Source organism: Sphaerodactylus townsendi, linkage group LG01 (assembly GCF_021028975.2).
Source record: "Sphaerodactylus townsendi isolate TG3544 linkage group LG01, MPM_Stown_v2.3, whole genome shotgun sequence".
Taxonomy (NCBI): Eukaryota; Metazoa; Chordata; class Lepidosauria; order Squamata; family Sphaerodactylidae; genus Sphaerodactylus; species Sphaerodactylus townsendi.
This window is the reverse complement of record NC_059425.1, coordinates 39,620,062-39,639,621: the sequence shown is the minus strand read 5'-3', so window position 1 is coordinate 39,639,621 and position 19,560 is coordinate 39,620,062. Positions and strand designations below refer to the sequence as shown.

The following is a 19,560-nucleotide window of genomic DNA, read 5'->3' as shown; positions in this document are numbered from 1 at the left end:
TGATATATAGATTGTCGCCAGTTCCTATTTGAGGACAGTGAAGAGACAGAGGGCGGGGAACCATGGAGAGTGAAGAGCAGAGCGGCTCATTCAGTCGGTAGATAAGTTTATTTCTGAGGAATTTTTTTTTAGTTCTCAGGAAGTGAGGTGAACTTCCCCTCGGAAGTAGACGTGGCCGGCTTTTGGATGTGAGGGGACTGGAGGCTTCAGGAGTGCCCGCCGCCGCCCCCGCCCCGGCCGGGCTTGACGAGATGAGGCGGCGGCAGTTACTGCAGCAGCGGGGTGCGGCGGTGTGGTTGCTGTGGGGGCTTCTGGAGGCGGCGGCCACGGCGGCTGCGGGAGGCAGATCGCTCCCGCAGTTCAGCGATGACGTCCTTTTCCGAGTCAACTGGCCGGGCAGCGAATTCAGCCTGGTGAGCGGGCGGAGGAGAGAGAAGGGGCGGCTGCTGGGGAGAGGGGCTTCAGAAGAGACTAGGTAGTTTCAGCGACGAGGTCCGTGGCTTCGTGGTAGAACATAGGATTTGTACTAGAAGTTTGGATTTATACCCCGCTTTTCTCAACTTTGAGGAGTCCCAAAGCGGTTTACAGTTGCCTTCTTTTCTCTCCCTACAACAGACACCCGGTGAAGTAGGTATGGCTAGGAGAGTTCTGAGAGAACTGTGCCTAGCCAAGGTCACCCAGCAGGCTTTGTGTTTAGGAAACAAATCCAGTTCACCTAATAAGTCTGCCACTCCTAACCAATACACCAGTGGTTTCCACACTTTTTTGGACTACTGCCCCCTTGACTCCCAAACCACTTCCCTAGTCCCACACACACAGACACAAACCTCTTTCTTGTCATTTGGTCTACTGCAGATTCAGAGTAACAGTGAGGAGAGTTCTGCTGCTTTTCCTTTCAAAACAATTCTTGCCTTGCAAAGCAGTGGTGACAAGGCTCGAATCTATCTGTTCACCTGAGTATGGCAGCCCCCAATGTGAGCTGACTGCTTTTCAGTGCAGAGCTCACTGTGCTCAAAGATCTTGCATATGTATGTAGTTTGTAAAAACACACCTGGACAAAGGACAGCCTAGTTTTTAAAAACGTTCAATTTAAGTTTGGTAGTCTCTGTCAGTAAGACAAATGAAGCATTACTCCCATAATCAGTGTATTTTGAACTACATTTTGCATGACATTATCCAAGAAGGCAAACATCCTATGGTAGAAATGGACATAGTTTAAGCATTCATAGTAGGTGGAACTGATGGGTTTCATCTTCCACAGTAAATGGATTGCATAGTATCTGTGACAGTAATAAAGGAACAAACTATATGGATGCAAGAGTGAAAACGCAGAGTGCTACTTACTCTCCCTCAGACAGAGGAAAGGTGATTTCCTTCATTCTTCTCTCCTTACCTTGTTTTTTTCAAGTTGAGGACCAAGAGCCAGCATGTCCTCTCTGGCAAATTCCCATTTGCCTTATGAAGGTCCTGTCCTGAGGCCAGCCTCTTTGGTAGTTCCACTCCTTGGGAACTCCCTTGGGAATCTGAGCAATTCCTGTGGGGAACCTGCTGCTGCATCTCAGCTATGCCTCAACCTAACATTTCTGCATCCTGGCTGAGTGTCAGACAGTGAGCTGTTAAAGGGCCATATACAGCTTACTAACTGGTGAAGCCCTAAAGGTACCATGTGCATTGCTGGAGATTCAAAGTAATGGAAGCTGAGGATGATTTCTCAAAGTGAGGGAGCCCTGAGGTCCCTGACACGTAGGTTGACAGGGAATTCTTGTAACTATATAATTAAAGATCCAAATTCTAGCAGTGTACCAAAAAGAAAGAATAAATTAAATTTACAAAATGGATTTCTTTATGCAGGTGTACATGTTTAATTTAATGCAGGAACTGTCTTTTTGTTACAGAAAATGTTGTAGCAGGATTAGATTGTAAAGCTGAATAGATGAAAATAGCCATTGGCTACCATACGCAGCTGCACTGTGTGAACCACTGGTTGCAGTTATGTCCTTATGGTCCCTACTCTTATCTTTCTAATGAATATTAGAAAGTTTATTGCTCTGTCAGTCTCTCAGATAAGCCCTGTAATTTACAAGCTCTCAGAAACATTTATTTGGTTGATTCAAGTGATAGAGTAGATTGTCTGTTATGTCTACTAGTTGTTCTTCCTGGGTGGGCGGGTGACTGTATTACAAAGACAGCAATTTTTCTGGTAGACAAATATTTATGTACAAATGCTGTGGAGAAGAAAATTAGTATTGTGCCAACCACCTCTGATAATCAGCTGTGACTTGACAACACTTTCCCCCACCAAACCACTTCCACCTTAAAATCATTGAGCCAGTTTAGTGGTGGAGGAAAGTGTTGTCAGATCACAGCTGACTTATGGCGACCCTGTAGGGTTTTCAAGGCAAGAGACATTCAGAAGTGGCTAGCTATTGCCTGCCTCTGCATAATGACCCTGGACTTCCTTGGTGGTCTCCCATCCAAATTCTAACCAGGGCTGACATTGCTTACCTTCTGAGATCTCATGCAACTGGACTAGCCTCAGCCATACAACTTACAGACTATCCAATTGACCTTATGTCCAGCTGGAAAAAGTTTTTAAGGTGTCATTTGAGCAGGCTCATGGAAGAGGTCTGTTCCCAAAATTTCCTTGATGATCACAAGTATATTTTGAGTTCACAGATTTTGGTTTGCCTGCCACACTTTTCTGCATACTCAGCTACAACCATCTGATGTGCATTTCTATGCACTTAGCTCTCCTTTTGAGGGGAGAATGTTGGTCTGCTTGCTCTGTGTTTTGTGAGATCTGCAGCTAGCTGAACCCTTAAAAAAAAGACGCGGCAGTTAAAGCAATCTGCTGGTTTTGCTTGGTCAAGTAAAAGAATAACCTGTTGTTCCAGATTGCATCATAACATATTCAGGAGCTGGTTGGAGAGCATATGATGCCTCTGTTTGGCTGACATTTAGTTAGCGCACACATGAAGTTGCCTTAAACTGAGTCAGACTATTTGTCTACCTAGGGATGCTTGAGAGATCTCCTGGGAACCCTATGTATTGCTGCCTTTAGTTCCTCAATGAAAGAGAGATGGGATATAAATTCAGTAAATAATAAAGCATAGTGCTACCAGACCCAGAGGCTACCGGGACAAAAAATCACTAAGCTACCCACCTATGCAGTTTTTCTGCTCATGGGCAGCAAGAATAAACTTCTGTAACTCCCATTTTCCAGAGCCATAATTCTCTCAGCAAGGAAGAAGCTGCTCATGTGAGCTGGGTCAAAGATTGGGTTTGATACTGTGAAATTTTTCCTGACAGTAACCTGCCTGCAGATCTGTTTTACCTTGTGAAGCCCTACTGTTCCACTTTTAAAAATGTGTGTTGATATCTAATGCAGTGCTACTTTCTCTTTTCTTTGTTTGCTTTTCAGCCTGGTGCAGGGGTGCTGTACAGAGAAGATCATTACGTTATTATGACAACTGCAGATAAAGAAAAATACAAGTGTGTTCTTCCAGCCATAGCCAGTAGAGACGAGGCAAGTTTGGATTTCTTTTTTAGTCAGTGTTTCTGCATCCAGTTATCAGTTATTTTATATGTTTATAATATTAACATCCTCTTCTTTCTGCCTCTCCCTGTGTCCTCCAAAAAGCCTCTTCTGAAGGCTATCAGTTACATTATGTGATGTGGGTCAAGGTGCTGCGGTGAAAGGACAGAATCAGCAGGAGGCCACGGTCTCTACACTTGTGTGGACTCCTGATCCTGATCCCATAATGTCTGCAATTTCCTCCCAAACTTCAGGAACAGCTTTTTAAGGGGCTGCAGAAAGAAGAGGAAAATGGCAATTCTGCTAATGTTACGGTTTGCATTATTGGTTCCTTGAATTCTTGTCAGGTTCACCGCACCCTCACCCTTAATTGTTAAGCAAGTTATTGGCATATTTTACCTTGTGAAGGATGAGAGCAAGTACTGAGCCTTAAAAAAAAAACAATCGGGAATCTATAGTGTGTTCCATTTTTTAACATGTTTTCCAGTAACAAGCTTTTCTGTGTGAGGTTTCAGTGACTAACTGAACAAATGAGCCTCTTCCATAGTGTTCATTTATGGCTATGCTGACCTGTATTCTTAATTTTTGTTGTTCTAGGAGGAAGAAAAGGATTACAAAGGGCCAAGCACTGCGGAATTGTTGGAGCCTCTTTTTAAACAAAGTAGCTGTTCTTACCGAGTACGTCCACTTTGGTTTGAGATTTTATTTTTATTTTATTATTGTACTTTTATACCGCCCTTCCCCAAGGGGCTCTGGGCAGAGATAAATATTCCCAGTTCCTTACGCCTGTGTTTATAACAAAAAACCTTTTTGCAAACATTGACTGCCTTTAGTTTTCCATCTTGCCCGCAATTTCTCAGGTGCAAATCCCCGTACATCAGCGGATGTTACTCACACTGAACTGTGGCCTTAAAGTATACTGATTATTCTGAATGAATTAAAATATAATTCTAAATGATAATGTGTCTGATTAGTTACTAGGAAGAAATGGATCTTGGTGTGTTTCTGTAGTTGAAAGGGAACAGTTGCATGCATCAAGTGCTGAATAAATTGGCCATTAGCTGAGATCATGGAGGGATTGTGTGGGTTTTAATATGCTGATCCTTTTTTCCCCCCTTCCCCATCTCAGGAAGGTCTGATGCTGCCTTGGTGAACTTCAGAGATACTAGGAACATTTGTCTCTGAAGCACAACATCATTGTTGTCATCACATTTATTTCTCTCTGTTTGGGGTGGCCTAGTGTAGAACATATGGTGCTGGTTTTGGCAGATCTTTAGCATTTTGGCAGACAGTGGCATTTTCTCATGGGGCAGGGTTTTTTTCCTCTGATGTATAAACATCTTACATCAGAGAAGTTTTCTTTGTACCATGGGAAGATGCTGCTGTTGAAGGGATCTGTTCGATCAAACTCACAAAATGTTCACAGGCCTAAGTATTTTTTGAGATGTTAATTAGCTTTGCACATGATTAAAATCCCTGGCTGTATAGTAGCCACATAATGTCACAGATTCATGTAAAACCGCCTTACATTTATCCCCTGCGACTCAAACAGAAGGAAAGAGGTTATCACTAACAATATATAGTATATATGTGGGGCATCAAGCATCAGATTGCAGATTTCCGCATACCCCAGATATTGTAGTAGATGGCAGTAAGGACATTGTTCTGGAATGTATTTTGGGATAGTAAATTAGTATTTTATTCTTAATATCTTTTTGCTACCTGAGTTCTAACAGACTTCCATGGTTTTGCCTTGACTGATACTTCACTGGTTAAAAATAGATCTTACTGTGTGGATTGGTCTGTATCTATATCAATTAATTACTATACATTTTTAGATTGAATCCTATTGGACTTATGAAATCTGCCATGGTAAACATATTCGTCAGTATCATGAAGAAAAGGAAACTGGGAAGGTAGGTCTCATTAAAGCTTTCAGCTTAAAGGTCAAAATAAAACTGAAACCTGAAATTTCATTGCTGAACTTTCTGCATTTTTTGTTTTTGGTAAGATGTTGCTGAAGTAAAAATTAATGCACAAAAAAACCCACCCTTTGTTTTGTTTGCAGAAAACAAATATCCAAGAATACTATCTTGGGAACATGCTGCGGAAGAGCCCATTACATGATCCAGGTTTGTCATTTTGCCTTCTAAGTGAGATGCTCAAAAAGAGGAGAGACCTCAGCCATTCACTGAAAAGAGAAGCTACCATTTTAAATGGCAGGAATATAGACATGTATTAACTATTCCGCAGCCACAGTCTATACATTGCCTTTCATGATTTGCAGTACAAGAAAATTTAGAATGATATTGAGCACCTTTTCCCTTCCAATGTGTGTGTCTCTTTGCTGAGGCAGCTTGCAAATACAGTCAGCAAATCCTATAATTGCCAAGATCACATAAATTGGGTTTATGTGCCATGCCTGCTACAAAGTGGGCTTGAAGGCAGGTTAGATATATGATGGGTACAGTAGGTAAAAACCTTACATTAATGCTTTGGGGGGTATGTGGAAAGGACCAGAGATTCTTTTCTGTGACTTTGTGTCAATTGCACATCAAATACTGTTGCACTGTAATACATGGAGTCCCAGGACTGTTTCCCTACCACCAGAAATTAAGCCCAGAGACAGCAAAGACATCCCAGAAGTAGTTTAAGTGTCCCTGACAACACAATTTCTTTGAGAAATTGTTCCCTCACACATGCGTTCATGCCATTCAGTATATGTGGGACTGGGAACCTATGTTTGCTGAATTTGTAGCTTATCCCAAAATGTTGCTATCAAATCTGAGAATGGTTTTAATTTTATGTAAAGAGAGAGTAGTGTATTAAGAGAGATTCTTATGGCTGAAGAATTAGTGGCTGAATCTGATGCATGTGCTTTTCTTAATGTTTTCTAGAACAAGAGGATAATGACAATGAAAAAGACAGTGGAAAAGAGGCAAGTAGGAAATGCTCTCTCCCTCCCCCGCTCCAAATAGTTCTCCTCACGAGCTGTTTTACTGAAGAATTCAGGCCCTGTGGGTTCTTCCTGCTGTCAGTGGCCCTTTTCTTTCACACATTCAGCCCTCCCTTCACACAAACTTCTTGCACTGGGGGAAAGAGTTGTCATTAGAGGGAAAGACCCATGGGATACAACTCTGTAGACTATTACAGTTCCCCTTTCCTTCTTTGGCTAATATAACAATTCAACTTCACTCAACTTCATGTGAAAATAAGTTTGGGGAAACCAGCTTAGTATAAGTACGTATGTGATACTTTCCAAACCAATGCTTGGTTTTTTTGTTTTCCTTTGCTTTCTAATCTAGATTCCTACAAAAAATATAGAAGGACAGATGACTGCGTACTATCCAGTCGAAATGGGCAATGGCACACCATGTAGCTTGAGACAAAACCAACCCAGATCAAGTACAGTTATGTATGTGTGCCATCCTGAGTCAAAGCATGAGATCTTATCTGTAGCAGAGGTCACTACATGTGAATATGAAGCCGTCATTTTAACCCCCTTGTTATGCAGCCATCCAAAATATAGGTAAGTATTTCAAATAAAACTTCAGCTAAGGTTGTGTGGTTACAGGAGTCAGCTTCCACCAGGAGAGAGGGAAGCAGTTCTCAATTTTCTATTATTTTGTTTTGATGTGATTTGTTTGTCCAATTTTGTTTAGCTAACCAGCTTGAGCATACTAGCAGAAAGGTGTATTAAGAACCTAATCAATTAGATCCAGAGGGCTTGTTTTAATAGGTTTCTTCCTAGGAGCTGATCCCAAAGAAACTCACTGCTGTTTCATCTGTCCAGTGGAGATTCATGGCATTTTATGTGGTTCTACCAATAACAGTATCCCCAAGGCTGAGCTCTCCTGCTTAATTGCTTACCGGCATTGCGATGTATTCCATTTGTGTGCTTTCCTGACCCTAATCCAGATTATTGTGTGTTGGGAAAGCTTGGCACAAAGCATCTTTCTGCCTTAAAGTGTTGAAAGGCAACAGGCAATACCTTCACAAAAACATCTGAACCAAAATATATATTATCTGCAGTTAATGTTACTCAGGGTCATAATGAGGAAAAGTTCAGTGTGCCTAAGCCTTGTGTCCTTATATAAGTGGGATTTAAATTTGTTTTTAGTTTTCTTTAAAGTGCCTCCTTTCCCATGATTCAGAAGATGAGATGCATGAAGGATAACTGGGGCTTTCCGTCTGTCAGCTGTGGAAAAAGAAAGAGCTCACTGCCTTTCCTTGAATACTGGGAATCCTAAGCATGTCTGGCTGACTTCAGTCTAACACGTGGTTGAGCACTGAAGTGTGCACTGGATTTCCAACAGTTGACTTGGAAATCAGCTCCATTGATTTCGTGGAACTTGCTGAGGATTTTGAGATTAAAGGTCAATTTAACCTTCATCTCTCAACAAAAAAAGTTTATGTACATATGGTCAGTGAAAAAGAACGTCCAAGAACTGCTCTCGCCCTTTAATCTTCTTGCTCTTGGGTGTTTCACTGAGGCATTCATAGCCTGTTAAAAGCCTGCTCAGACAGTGTTAGGGCTTGCTGATAATATCTACTCATTTGAGCCATGTGACATCAGAGGAGGTTCTCATAGAAGATCACAGCAGCTTCCCTGGAAAGTTATTTGCACATATTTAATGTTGTGTGAAAAAAAACTGCCAACGCAAAGAAATGCAGCACACAAACACAAAATGGGGTGCAATGCAGACTACCACCACCATTCTGGCACAAATATTAGTGGTGATTGCCTCAAAGTTTAGTGTTTATTACTGACAATAGGACTCTTATTAGTGTTTACATAGGTGGCTCAAACTACATTTGACCACCCTGGCATTTTTTCACTCCCACAAAGCCTATAATATCAGGAACACATTTTATTTGGTAGTTTGTGGGATGGAAATAAAAGCGGTTAAAATACCTGGTACAAGTGTTAAAACTCCAATCCCATTCTGACCTCACTGGAGGTGGGGACTTGGGTGAAATCAGTCTCTCAGTTTCAGTCCCTGTCTCATGTTCAGCTCTTTACTTGTTACAAATGTTAGTAGAAATATGTGTCCAATGTGTTTGTGCATATAGTACTGACGTGGTGTGCCTCTTCCATTTTCATTGCTGTTCTCTGGACAGGTTCAGATCTTCTCCTGTGAACGACATATTTTGTCAATCGCTGCCAGGCTCCCCTCTGAAGCCTCATAACTTGGAGCAGCTGGAGAAGCAGCAAGAAATGCTGAAGATGCCTTTGAGAAGGGCCAAAGAGGTAAGAATACTGAAGCTCAATGATGACATTACAAATGCAGATCGCAGATTGTGTCGGATAATCTGCACCCCCTGCCATTTGAAAATCTGGGTCCCAGGTTCCTCCATGACATCTTGTCTGGTTGAAGGCCAAACATGGATGTCACATCCAGTTAGCCAAATTATTTATTTTATATACCATCACTGATCAAGGAAAAACTTGCATTTTGTAACCAGGCAAGTTTCTGCTTCTGTTAACTTTTAGAGGCACAGTATATCACAAAGTTATTCACAAAGATTGCCAGACATTCTTTATATAAACATTCTCTTTGCAGAGAAAGGCAATGACAAACCACTGCTTCTTCTTTCTTGCCTGGACAGGCATAAGTCAGTTGCAGCAAGATGGCACTTACGTATGTATATACCTGCAGGGGACTTCCTATGAAATGTCCAGTTACGGAACAAAATGACTAGTTTATCTTGGATGTTGAAGCTTAATTTCTGCCAGGCATTGTAATACTGGTTTGCCCAAAGACTGAAGGATTGGGAGATTACAGCTATGCCTCCCCAAACGAGTTGCCCAGCTCACTTCTGATATCCGGTGTGCAAGAAAAGTGTTTGCAAAAAACCCTCTTGTTTTTAGTTTCAGGAAGAAACTAGTTCAGCAAAGGAAGATAAATTTTCATCCATTCACAAACCAGTTGCTGTTGGAAGTAACCAGCTGTTGACAGTTGGCACAACACACATCTCCAAACTGACAGATGAACAGCTCATCAAAGAATTCCTTAGTGGTTCTTACTGTTTCCATGGGGTGAGCTTTACACACTGGATTTTGCACATCTGTGCACTTGCACTTGTTACTGGTTTTGAATGACATCCAGTTTTCCCTCAAAGCTGAAAAAATCTCAGTGCCATTTCATCGTGCACAAGTACCATTTTCTAATTTAATGCTGAGTGCAAATTGGCTTGAAAAATATTTCCTGTGTCTGAGAATATATTTGATGAGATTACTGCATGCTGTTCCTAAAAACAAAAAAACTCATAAATAACACAAATTGAGATGACAAATAGTGTTGAACCTCTAAACCTTCCATTTTTTCCTCTCCTGAATGTCATTTTATTACTTCCTAATAAGTATCACAAATGGGATTTAGTGAATGGTAGTCTGCATTGAAAATATTCACCAAGTTTTTCCTAAATTTCCTTTCATAAAGTCCTGCCTACCACATTGAGCCCTGAAAGTGCTCTTTAATCTCCCAAATTTAAAAAGTAGTTTGGCAAAATACATCACCACCCATTTGAGCTTCCATTATGGGGAACAGGCACTGTAAAAACACTGTCCAACACACTTGGGTGGGGGTGCTAGACCCTTTAAGAAGGAGCTTAGTGCTGATCAGCTGTTCAGCAACAGTGTATGGGGAGTAGCTGGGTGATGCCCAGGAAACTTTTAATTAAAGCTGGTGGATATACCAGGCATTGCAAATGCCTCCACTATGCAATAATTATGTCTCTGCTTAAAATGTACAAGCTGTAGTGATAAGTGCATGCTGAATCACTGTTCTAAAGAAGATGCATAATGTTTCATCACTTTTTCCCCCATGCCTTTTGTAGGGAGTTGGCTGGTGGAAGTATGAATTCTGCTACGGCAAATACGTACATCAGTATCACGAGGTAAGTAGAAATGATGTTTGAAAGGTTCTGCCACTGGATGGCCACATGTTGCTTTTTGAAAGCTCTTGAAAGCAGAGTGTAAACTCTTGTGGCTGGCTTCTTTTTGAGGCATGATATTGGTCCAAAATTTCACCACTGTAGATGAGATGACAAGTTCAGAGATTTAGGAATTTTATGTATTGTATTTGTAGTCTTGCCTTTGTTGCTCAGACTCAAGATGGTGATAGAAAGTGCCATCAAGTCACAGTCAGCTTGTAACCCTGTGGACTTTTCAAGGCAAGAGGAATACAGGTGGTTTGCCACTGGCTGCAACGCTGGACTTCCTTGGTGGTGTCCCATCTAAGTACTAACAAAGGCAAATCCTGCTTTATTTCCAAGACCTATCAAGATAGGGTTAGCTTGGCCCATCCAAATAAGGTCAGGACTTGAGGTGCAGAAAGTATTCCATGAAAAAATGTAGTGAAATTAGATATCTGGATGGCATCAATCTGGAATGGCCATACCTAGTCTGTATTTGCAAGCCTCTCAGATACAGCAAGATGTACCCTTGAACAGCTAAACATCACTGGCCTAACTTTTCCCCAGAATATTATGCATTCTGGGATCTTTTTACTTTGGGCACCTACACCTTACACAGCACACATTCATTTAAATGGGACTTGTGCATGAGAACTTCCCCTTGCATTTGCACTTCCTGGTGTTCTCAAGATCTGTACACAGAAAGCACACAATCAGTTTGGCAGTGGGAGAGTCACTGTAACATGATATTATCTTTTTGAGTCATGTGGTTTAAATGGCTCGTGAAAGCACTCCCACCTTTATAAAATAATGTTACTATGCCTGAAAAATCTGCACTTTCTAACACTTTTCAGGATGTGGTGGATGCTCTTTTCACACTGGGGTTTTTTCACAAGAATATTGTTGTCTTGGGTTTCCATGTGACTGGATGAGAAACTGGTGTTGCTAGCTTTCATATGCATGTGCCATGGTGACCCCAGTAAGGGGCTTTCAAGGCAAGTTAGAAATAGCCTTCCTCTGCAGAGACTTCTTTGGCGATCCTCCATCCAAGTACTGATGCTGTTTAGCTTCTGAAATCTGACAAGATCGGGCAATACTATACCATTTCACACCCCTGTTATTAAGTAACCCTTATTTATCTTTTCTTTTTCTTTTTAAGGATAAGGAAAAGGGCAAAACAACAGTAGTTGTGGGGACCTGGAATAAGGCAGAACATAATCACTGGGCACAGAACAATGAGGCCCGAGCATATCAGCTAAGAGATGATGGCCAGAAAGCTGTGAAGTACGTCTGCATCAGTTTTCATGTAAACCTGCAGAAAAAGAGATTGTCACTTTATTCTAGCACCTGCCTTAAAACCAGCGCAGGAAAGACAGTCTTTCTTCTTTGTGTTATATTTCATTCCACCCTTCCTCCAAGTAAGTCAAGGTGACTATTCCCTGCTGTGTTGTATCCTTGCATCAGCCCTGTGGGCTGAGGTAAAAGAGTGACTTGCTCCAGGTCACTCCATGAGTGTCATGGCTGATGAGGTATTTGAACCCAGATCTCCCCCATTCTAATCTGCTGCTCCAACCGCTTTATTGCACTGCTTCTGTTTAGGCTCCATCTTGAAAATCAAAATTACACAACAGGACAACTTAAAAGTTCAGACTCACGACTGTTGCATTGTTCAGCAGTTTATTAAGGCAGGTTGTGCATGAATCTACAGAAGTTAGTTGCACATTAAACTTGAATGGCCTGAGAGGAAACAAAGAGCCAGCTGTCTTCCACTTTACAAGAATTTTCTTGACACGTCACCCAGATAAGACTTTATTTGCAACCTATGAGCGGCTACTTCCAAGCCTCTGCATTAAAGTAGCTTAAAGTCAGCTTTTGTGCCAGTGATTTCATGGGAAAGGTGGGTTAGATTGAGTGATCTGTGGGTACAAAGATCACAAAATGTCCCTACATTCCCCCCCCCCCCAAGTCTTTCCAGTTCCAGGAAAATTGATTCCAAGGGTTGTGGGACCTACATGGACTAATAGCCATGGGCTGTGCTGAGGAGGAAAAGGGAGTGAAATCACCCTCCTTCCATCTGCACAGCTGCACTGATAGAAGAGGCAGGAAGAACAATTTTTTCCCTTCACACTGCAACCCTCCTGACCCACTTGGGCATCTATGTGTGTTCTACCAACCTGGAAATCAACTTAGCCAGAGTGAGAAGTGACCAGGGGGTGGGCATGAAGGAAAGATAGTCTGTTCCTTCTACTAAGAAACTGTTAGATCCATCCCCATCTCTTGAGTATTTTGATTTTTGAGTTACAGTGCAGCAACTTTGGCATTGTAATGTAATAAAGCAAGATTATCTAATAACTCAGGCTAAAGTGATTACTAGAAGATCACATGACAAACCCAGGACAGGGTTGTGAATCTTGCCCCTACACTGGATTATCTAAAGGAGAAAAGAGTGCTTCCCATTGAATCAAGTTAGCTGGGTTATTATGTACACCTGCAAGCCATCTCACTGAGGGCCATTAACTAGATGACAACTTTATATGATGTGTGTGTAATCACCAGGGGATCTGGTTGTGTCTACCATGCAGCCAAGTGCATGCATGGGAACATTACTAAAAAGAATCTGAAAGATTCCCCCTGATGAATCTATATGCGAAATGTGTAGGAGTTGCAAATGTTATTAAAACATTTGTTTCTGTCTGCACCATTTGTTTCCTGCTTTCATTTTGTCTTGGTGTGGCTCTTTTTGTCTCTCATCATATGTAGTCAAGTTGGGCAAGGACTACAGGTCTCACTATAACATTACAGACATTTTACCAAGTTCTACACAGAGTTAGGACTTGCAGCAATTTGGCTTTGATGCTTTACACTAGTGTTGTGGAGGCTAGGGGATGACTGGCTAATTCTTGTTACTTAAGGGGTAAATTGGAAAAGAATGTTGTGATTAAACTCTTTAATTCTTTTTTCTGCCAGAACAGTGTCTCACTATTATGGAAACGGAGATCCATGCGACTTAACTGGCAAGCCCCGACAGGTGACAGTGAAGTTGAAGTGAGTGGCATCCTGAACAAATTATTCCGTTCAAGACTGACTTACATAGATTGGGATTTGGCCATAATGACAGTGCTTGTGGTACGTGAGATTGCAAGCTGAGATTGCAAGAATGGTGGGGAAATTTGTCTCAGCTGGATTTTCTGGTCTAAAATAGCTTGGCCAATCAAGCAATTTTAAACCAGAGAATAAAACTAAGACAAATTTACCCACTATTCTCACAGTGGTAGGAAAAATTTTCAGCAGCATAGCACTTTTTGGGAATCATAGAATCATAGAGTTGGAAGAGACCCCAAGGGCCATCAAGTCCAACCCCCTGCAATGCAGGAACACATAATCAGAGCACTCCAGACAGATGGCCATCCAGCCTCTCTATAAAAACCTCCGAAGAAGGACACTCCACCACACTCCGAGGTAGTGCATTCCACTGTCGAACAGCTCTTACTGTCAGGAAGTTTTTCCTGATGTATAGGTGGAATCTTTTTTTCCTTCACCTTGAACCCATTACTCCTGGTCCTAGTCTCTGGAGCAGCAGAAAACAAGCTTGCTCCCTCACCAACATGACATCCCTTCAGATATCTAAACATGGCTATCATGTCACTTCTTAATCTTCTCTCCACCAAACTAAAGTCTGTGCAAAGTTCTGGGGGAGCCCTGATTTTGAGATAGAGGCACCAAATTTTCAGCGTTAATTTCAGGTGCCTCTTTTTACTTAAGATCCCTTAAGTTTGGGGCAAGGGTCCAATTTTATAGGCAGTCATGTTTGTCATTTGGGGGCCCATAACACTGGACCCCCTAATCCAATCTTCACCAAACCTGTGGGCTCTCATAAGGAGAGGTACCTGCATTTCCATTGAAATTTTAGTGCCTCTACCTTGAAAAATAGTGACATCCTGAGAATCTGTTCCTTTTAAAAGTTAAAGAGAACTGTGCAGTGTAGTGGTTAAGAGCAGGTGGATTCTAATCTGGAGAACCAGGTTTGATTCCCCACTCCTCCACCTGAGTGGCAGAGACCTATCTGGTGAACCAGATGTGTTTCCGCACTCCTACATTCCTGCTGGGTGATCTTGGGCTAGTCACAGGACTTCCAAACTCTCTCAGCCTCACCTACCTCACAGGGTATCTGTTGTGGGGAGAGGAAGGGAAAGGATCTTGTAAGCCATCTTGAGTCCTTACAGGAGAGAAAGGTGGGGTATAAATCCAAACTCTTCTTCTATGTTACCTAATGCACCCTGCATCACCAGGGACCTTGAAGCTCCTTCCACAGATAGGTAATTGGAAACTCCAGCCACAGCAGAAATTGGTGGTGGGGCAGAGCCTGGCACTTGAGAGGGAAGGTATAGTGTGGACAGAGGACCAGAAAGTGCAGGCTGTGCCATGGGAAGGACCTGAAACAAACTGGTAGGAGGCAATCCATTGGACAGCTAAAAGGAAGGGTTCCCCGGCTGGCATAAGATGCATACTGGCTAGATCCTGTTGCGCTAAAACTTCCTGAGGCAGGGGAACTGACACAGGAGGACCATAGCCCATAACTGGGGGAGGAGTTAAAGTTGAAGCATTGCCTGTTTGCATCCCTGCCATACGATTGGTCAGCTGCTGTGTACTCGTTGGAGGTGACAGATATTGGAAACTAGCTGACAGGAAAGCTGGGGTTGGTACTGTGCCAAGCATGAATTGCAGAGAATCAGAAAGTCTATGTGCCAGCACTGTCAGAGCAGGAATCTCATTGTGCACATCTCCTTTCCCAAATTGACCACAGATAGGCAGTCCAGAAAGAACTTGGAGTCCAGAGGTGGGAGGAGCTTTTAGAGAACCTTGAGGAAGGCCCATCTGCTGGTATCCTGCCACTGGACCATTGTAAGCACCATACTGAGGAGGCAGGCCTGGGATCTGCTGCCCTCAATAGGCAGGCTGGGGATATTCAGTCTGAACCTGAACGTAAGGAGGCCCAGTGTGAGCTCGCTGGTTTACGCTCATTGTGTTCGCACCCCCAACTTAGTTTTCATGTCAGCTGGCCTGTTAGCTGATGGGAAAAGTTTGCAGGATTCTAGGGGGACCGTTTTTTTAAGGTAGAGCCACCAAATTTGCAGCACAGTTGCTGGTGCCTCTCTTACAAGAGTCCCCCAAGTTGGGTGAAGATTGTGTTGGAGTTCCAATTTTATGGGCTCCCACATTTTCTACCATTGTGTCCTATAGAGGATGAATGGGGGCATCCCCTTTGGGAGCCCATAAAATTGGACTCTTAAATCAAACTTGGTTTTTTTCCTAAGGAGAGTCATCTGCAGCTATGCAGCAAATTTGGCATCTCTGTCTCAAAAAACCAGAGCCCTACAATGATAATGAACCTAAAAAACTGATTTTTTTTCAGCTTTCCATTTCGGCTTCATTAAAGTGGTGCCTCTTTTTTCATCTGAACACAACCCAAAGAAAGCCAAAATGGTCTTTGGGGGTGGTATTCCTATTTGGGTGTACCCAAATTATCAGCCGTATCTCCCAGTATTTCTTCTTTCCCTTCCCTGGCAGACCCTTAGCCTCTGTTCTTTTCCTGCATCCTTCTCTCCTTCCCATCTCCTGACCCAACTGTCTTTGTGTGCTCCCTTCTTTAGCTTTCTCTTTCCCTGAAAAAAAGGCTGACCACTAGTCCCAGGCAGATTATGTGGGTAGTGAGTTTCCAGTGGTCGCTGCTGGCCCTGTCTGCGGTCAGTCCTCCTTCATCAGGATACATGATAGGGATAGGGGAAATGACGTTTTCCAATGCTGTTTTGACCTCTGAGTCCCTTCCGCCCTCCCATGGCGTTTTACAGAAACCAAGTCTTGTAAAGCTGAACGATATTATTGAGGTTGCCTAGGAACCTACAAAATAGCCCTGAGATCTCAGAATGTTGTCTCAGTAGGCATTCTTTTCTTAAAGCTGCAAGTGTTGTTTCTCTTTTGGGGAATTTTAGTCCCCCCGTGTCTTTTTTTTTTAAGCTTTCTGATTTTTCTGCACGCCTGAATCTTCCCTGACTACCCCATCTCAATTTTTTTTATTTTTTTGATCCACGCTTTATGGCCTAGTTTGCAATTAGATATATGATACTAGTATCTTAGCATTAAGATTACTTCACAAACATAAGAATTGGTTGTAAACCTGCAAAATAATCATAATCAGATTCCTGTAGATTTCAGAGAGCCCACTAACAATAATTTCTGTCTTAAGGTGTAAAGAATCGGATTCTCCTCATGCAGTAACCGTGTATATGTTAGAACCACAGATCTGCCTGTACATCCTTGGGGTATGTATAGCTGTTTTTTTGAACTTGCTCTGAACTTTGCTGGTTTCCTAGAAACAGTTTGTCACAATGATGTCTTTCACCTACAGAAAACCTGAGTGCTCAGGTGGAGTTTTCTGTTTTCCATCATTTTGAGATTGGGAGTGTATTGTCCCTGTAAAGGGTACACTTTTTTCCCTTGTGGCTGTTTGCCCACTCTAAATGCTTTTATCTGGAATGCAGATGGGGGGAGAACAAACAGCATGCAGAACCATGGCACATTTCCCAAGAGCCTTGATTTAAAGTTAATGGTCATCATAATAGCACAAAATTGATTGTAAGAGCTCATTAAAAACCTTTTAGGCACCCTTCCTCGTGGAAAGAGTTCAAATGCCATTTTGGGTGAAGTAGTTCTAAACCATTTTGCATTTTAAAAATTGGAAGAGGCCAGTTAAGAGGCTGCTATTTCACATTCAGTTTTCTTTACTTTGAGAGGTACTAAGCATGCTTTGTCTAGTTCTAACACTAGAATTAACATGGAACTTTTTTGGGGGAAAGGAGATTTTCTCCCTTATTAAAGGAAAAACTTTTGAACAATACCAAAACCAAACTGGACACCATCCATGTAAAAGTTCCTTTCAGTGTGGATTACACACACCCCATTGAAAGAAGTGGGACATTTTCTTGTTTTTTTCTTGTGCAGTACATCCAAGTCCCTGGGCCCATTGGTTAGCTAAGCAGCAGAAACCCAGAGGAAAGCAGTTCTTTGCTGAGTTACTATTCAGGAATAGATGCCCACCATTAAGACTGAACATACACAACATTTTGGATATGTATGGGTATCTGTCTAATGCAGACATTCAGTGTTGGCAGCATCACTTGTCCTGACAAGAGGGCTATGTGCAGAGGTCAAGAATTATTCAGGAGTGGGGAGGGGAATATGGGGCCCATGTTAATTAGTATCAAGGCACTTAATGATGAGGGATTGACATGTTTTGTACTCACCCCACTCCATTTTCACAGGAAAATGTATGCACTATTCCATGGTGATACCAGCCATTAAGAATGAAGCTGCTTCCTGTAAAACTTTTTAGAAATAATAATAATTAAGAAATAATTGTATAAAGGTAGCTAAAGAGCAAATATTAATTTCTTAAGTGTGTTAATACTTGCTACAGTTTTATTTTCTGTTATTTTGTTTCTTTTCGCATCTAAGCTTTTAAAGTTTTAATAATAAAAAACTTTTAAATGAAAGAATAATGCCTGCTTCTCTGCACAGCCTCCTTGTTCTGTTCTCTGAGACGGGACTTGGATGGTTCAATCTAAGATCAGCAGAGCAATGCTCTCAGAAGGCAGCTTTATTCCAGCTTCCCTCCTCCTGCTGCATCCTGCTGTGCTGTCTGCAGCTGTGCCCCAGGGGTCAGGGGGCTCTTGGGAACAGCATATGGGAGGTCTGTAGAAGGAGAGGAGAATCATCAGAAAATTTCCCCGGCTACATTCCGCCAATGGATCTAAATCGTTAGTTAACATTGGTATATAAGGATCTAAATTGTTCGTTAACATTGGTATATAAGAAATCTGCGGTGCATATGAATGACAGAGAACAGGATTAAAATAAGACTGGTATACAGGAATATTAAAAGATCTTGGAATCCTCAGCTGGTCGCAGATCATTTGTTGGTGGTTCACCTAATGTTTTGGTGACTTTTTTCAGGTGGAGTCACCAGTAATCTGCAAAATTTTGGATACTGCAGATGAATATGGACTGCTTTCAGTGCCCAGTTAGCAGAGCGCAGAAGATATAAAAGTTCGGAGCCTTGAAAGCTGCAGAAAGAAAAGGACACAGAGTACTCTCCCCCTGAGCCAACAGCAGAGAGGAGAGATGAGCCAGAAAGACCACACCAGCAGACCCATATAAGAAGCAAAGAATTATCATGACCACTTTGTGAATATTATATGTATATAAGAGGCTATTGATAAACCTTTTAAAAGTAAAATCTTATATTGAACATTTTCATTGGTCCTTTGTCATTGTGGGGATGTAGTCCGTTATGCAAAGTCTGCATTGTAAGCTTGATTGAAATAACTGTCCATTTAAAAGATAATTCAGCAATTTTGTTTGAATGAGAACGAAACTTGAAACTTCTGTTCTTAGACTATGGAGACACAAGCAACCAATGTTAGGGCTTTGTCGAAGGTTTTCACGGCTGGACTCAACTGGTTGTTGTGGGTTAGTCAATGAGTCTTGATTTTTATCATATTCTAAATTATATAAATCCACTCTTATCTATCATTATTCATATAATGTAAATCCACTAAGATTAGTCTTCTTTTGGTCACAATAGATGAAATAACTGCCCGTTAATTATCAACACATGAATTACATTAACTACAAATCGGACAGTTGCCCTTCTCAAAAACATCTGTAGATTAGTGTACTGGATTTATTTGAGTTGCCTTTCTTCTCCAAGACATTATTTAGACATATAGTACAATTAAAATATATATAATTTCAATGTCTTAAAAGTTTAGGTGTTGCATCTATTTGAAACTTGGTTTTCAGTATTTTTTGGATTTCCGTGCATATTTCTTTCCAATATTTTTTCATTTTTTACAACTCCACCACATATAGTAAAATGTTCTGATTTCTTCTTTGCATTTTCAACAGGCTCCTTTCAAATTTTTGTTCATTTCAGCTATATCTTTCGGAACAATGTACCATCTATAAAATATCTTGTACCAGTTTTCCCTAAAAGTTTGGCAAGTTGTAAATGTAATATTCTTCATCCATAATAATTCCCATTATTGGAA

The 19,560-nt window shown here is 41.6% G+C and overlaps 1 protein-coding gene across 1 annotated transcript; it reads left to right on the top strand.

The window, feature by feature from the left end:
• Positions 1-25: 25 nt before the first annotated feature.
• On the top strand, positions 26-18,762 carry ERLEC1 (endoplasmic reticulum lectin 1). The gene is made up of 14 exons (XM_048518775.1): positions 26-413; positions 3,422-3,526; positions 4,133-4,213; positions 5,374-5,451; positions 5,604-5,667; positions 6,433-6,473; positions 6,841-7,064; positions 8,657-8,786; positions 9,408-9,575; positions 10,376-10,435; positions 11,613-11,737; positions 13,421-13,498; positions 16,698-16,773; positions 18,464-18,762. Exons 1-14 carry the CDS (start codon positions 252-254, stop codon positions 18,533-18,535), a joined length of 1,464 nt encoding a protein of 487 aa, XP_048374732.1. The 5' UTR covers positions 26-251; the 3' UTR covers positions 18,536-18,762.
• The last annotated feature ends 798 nt before the right edge of the window (positions 18,763-19,560 follow it).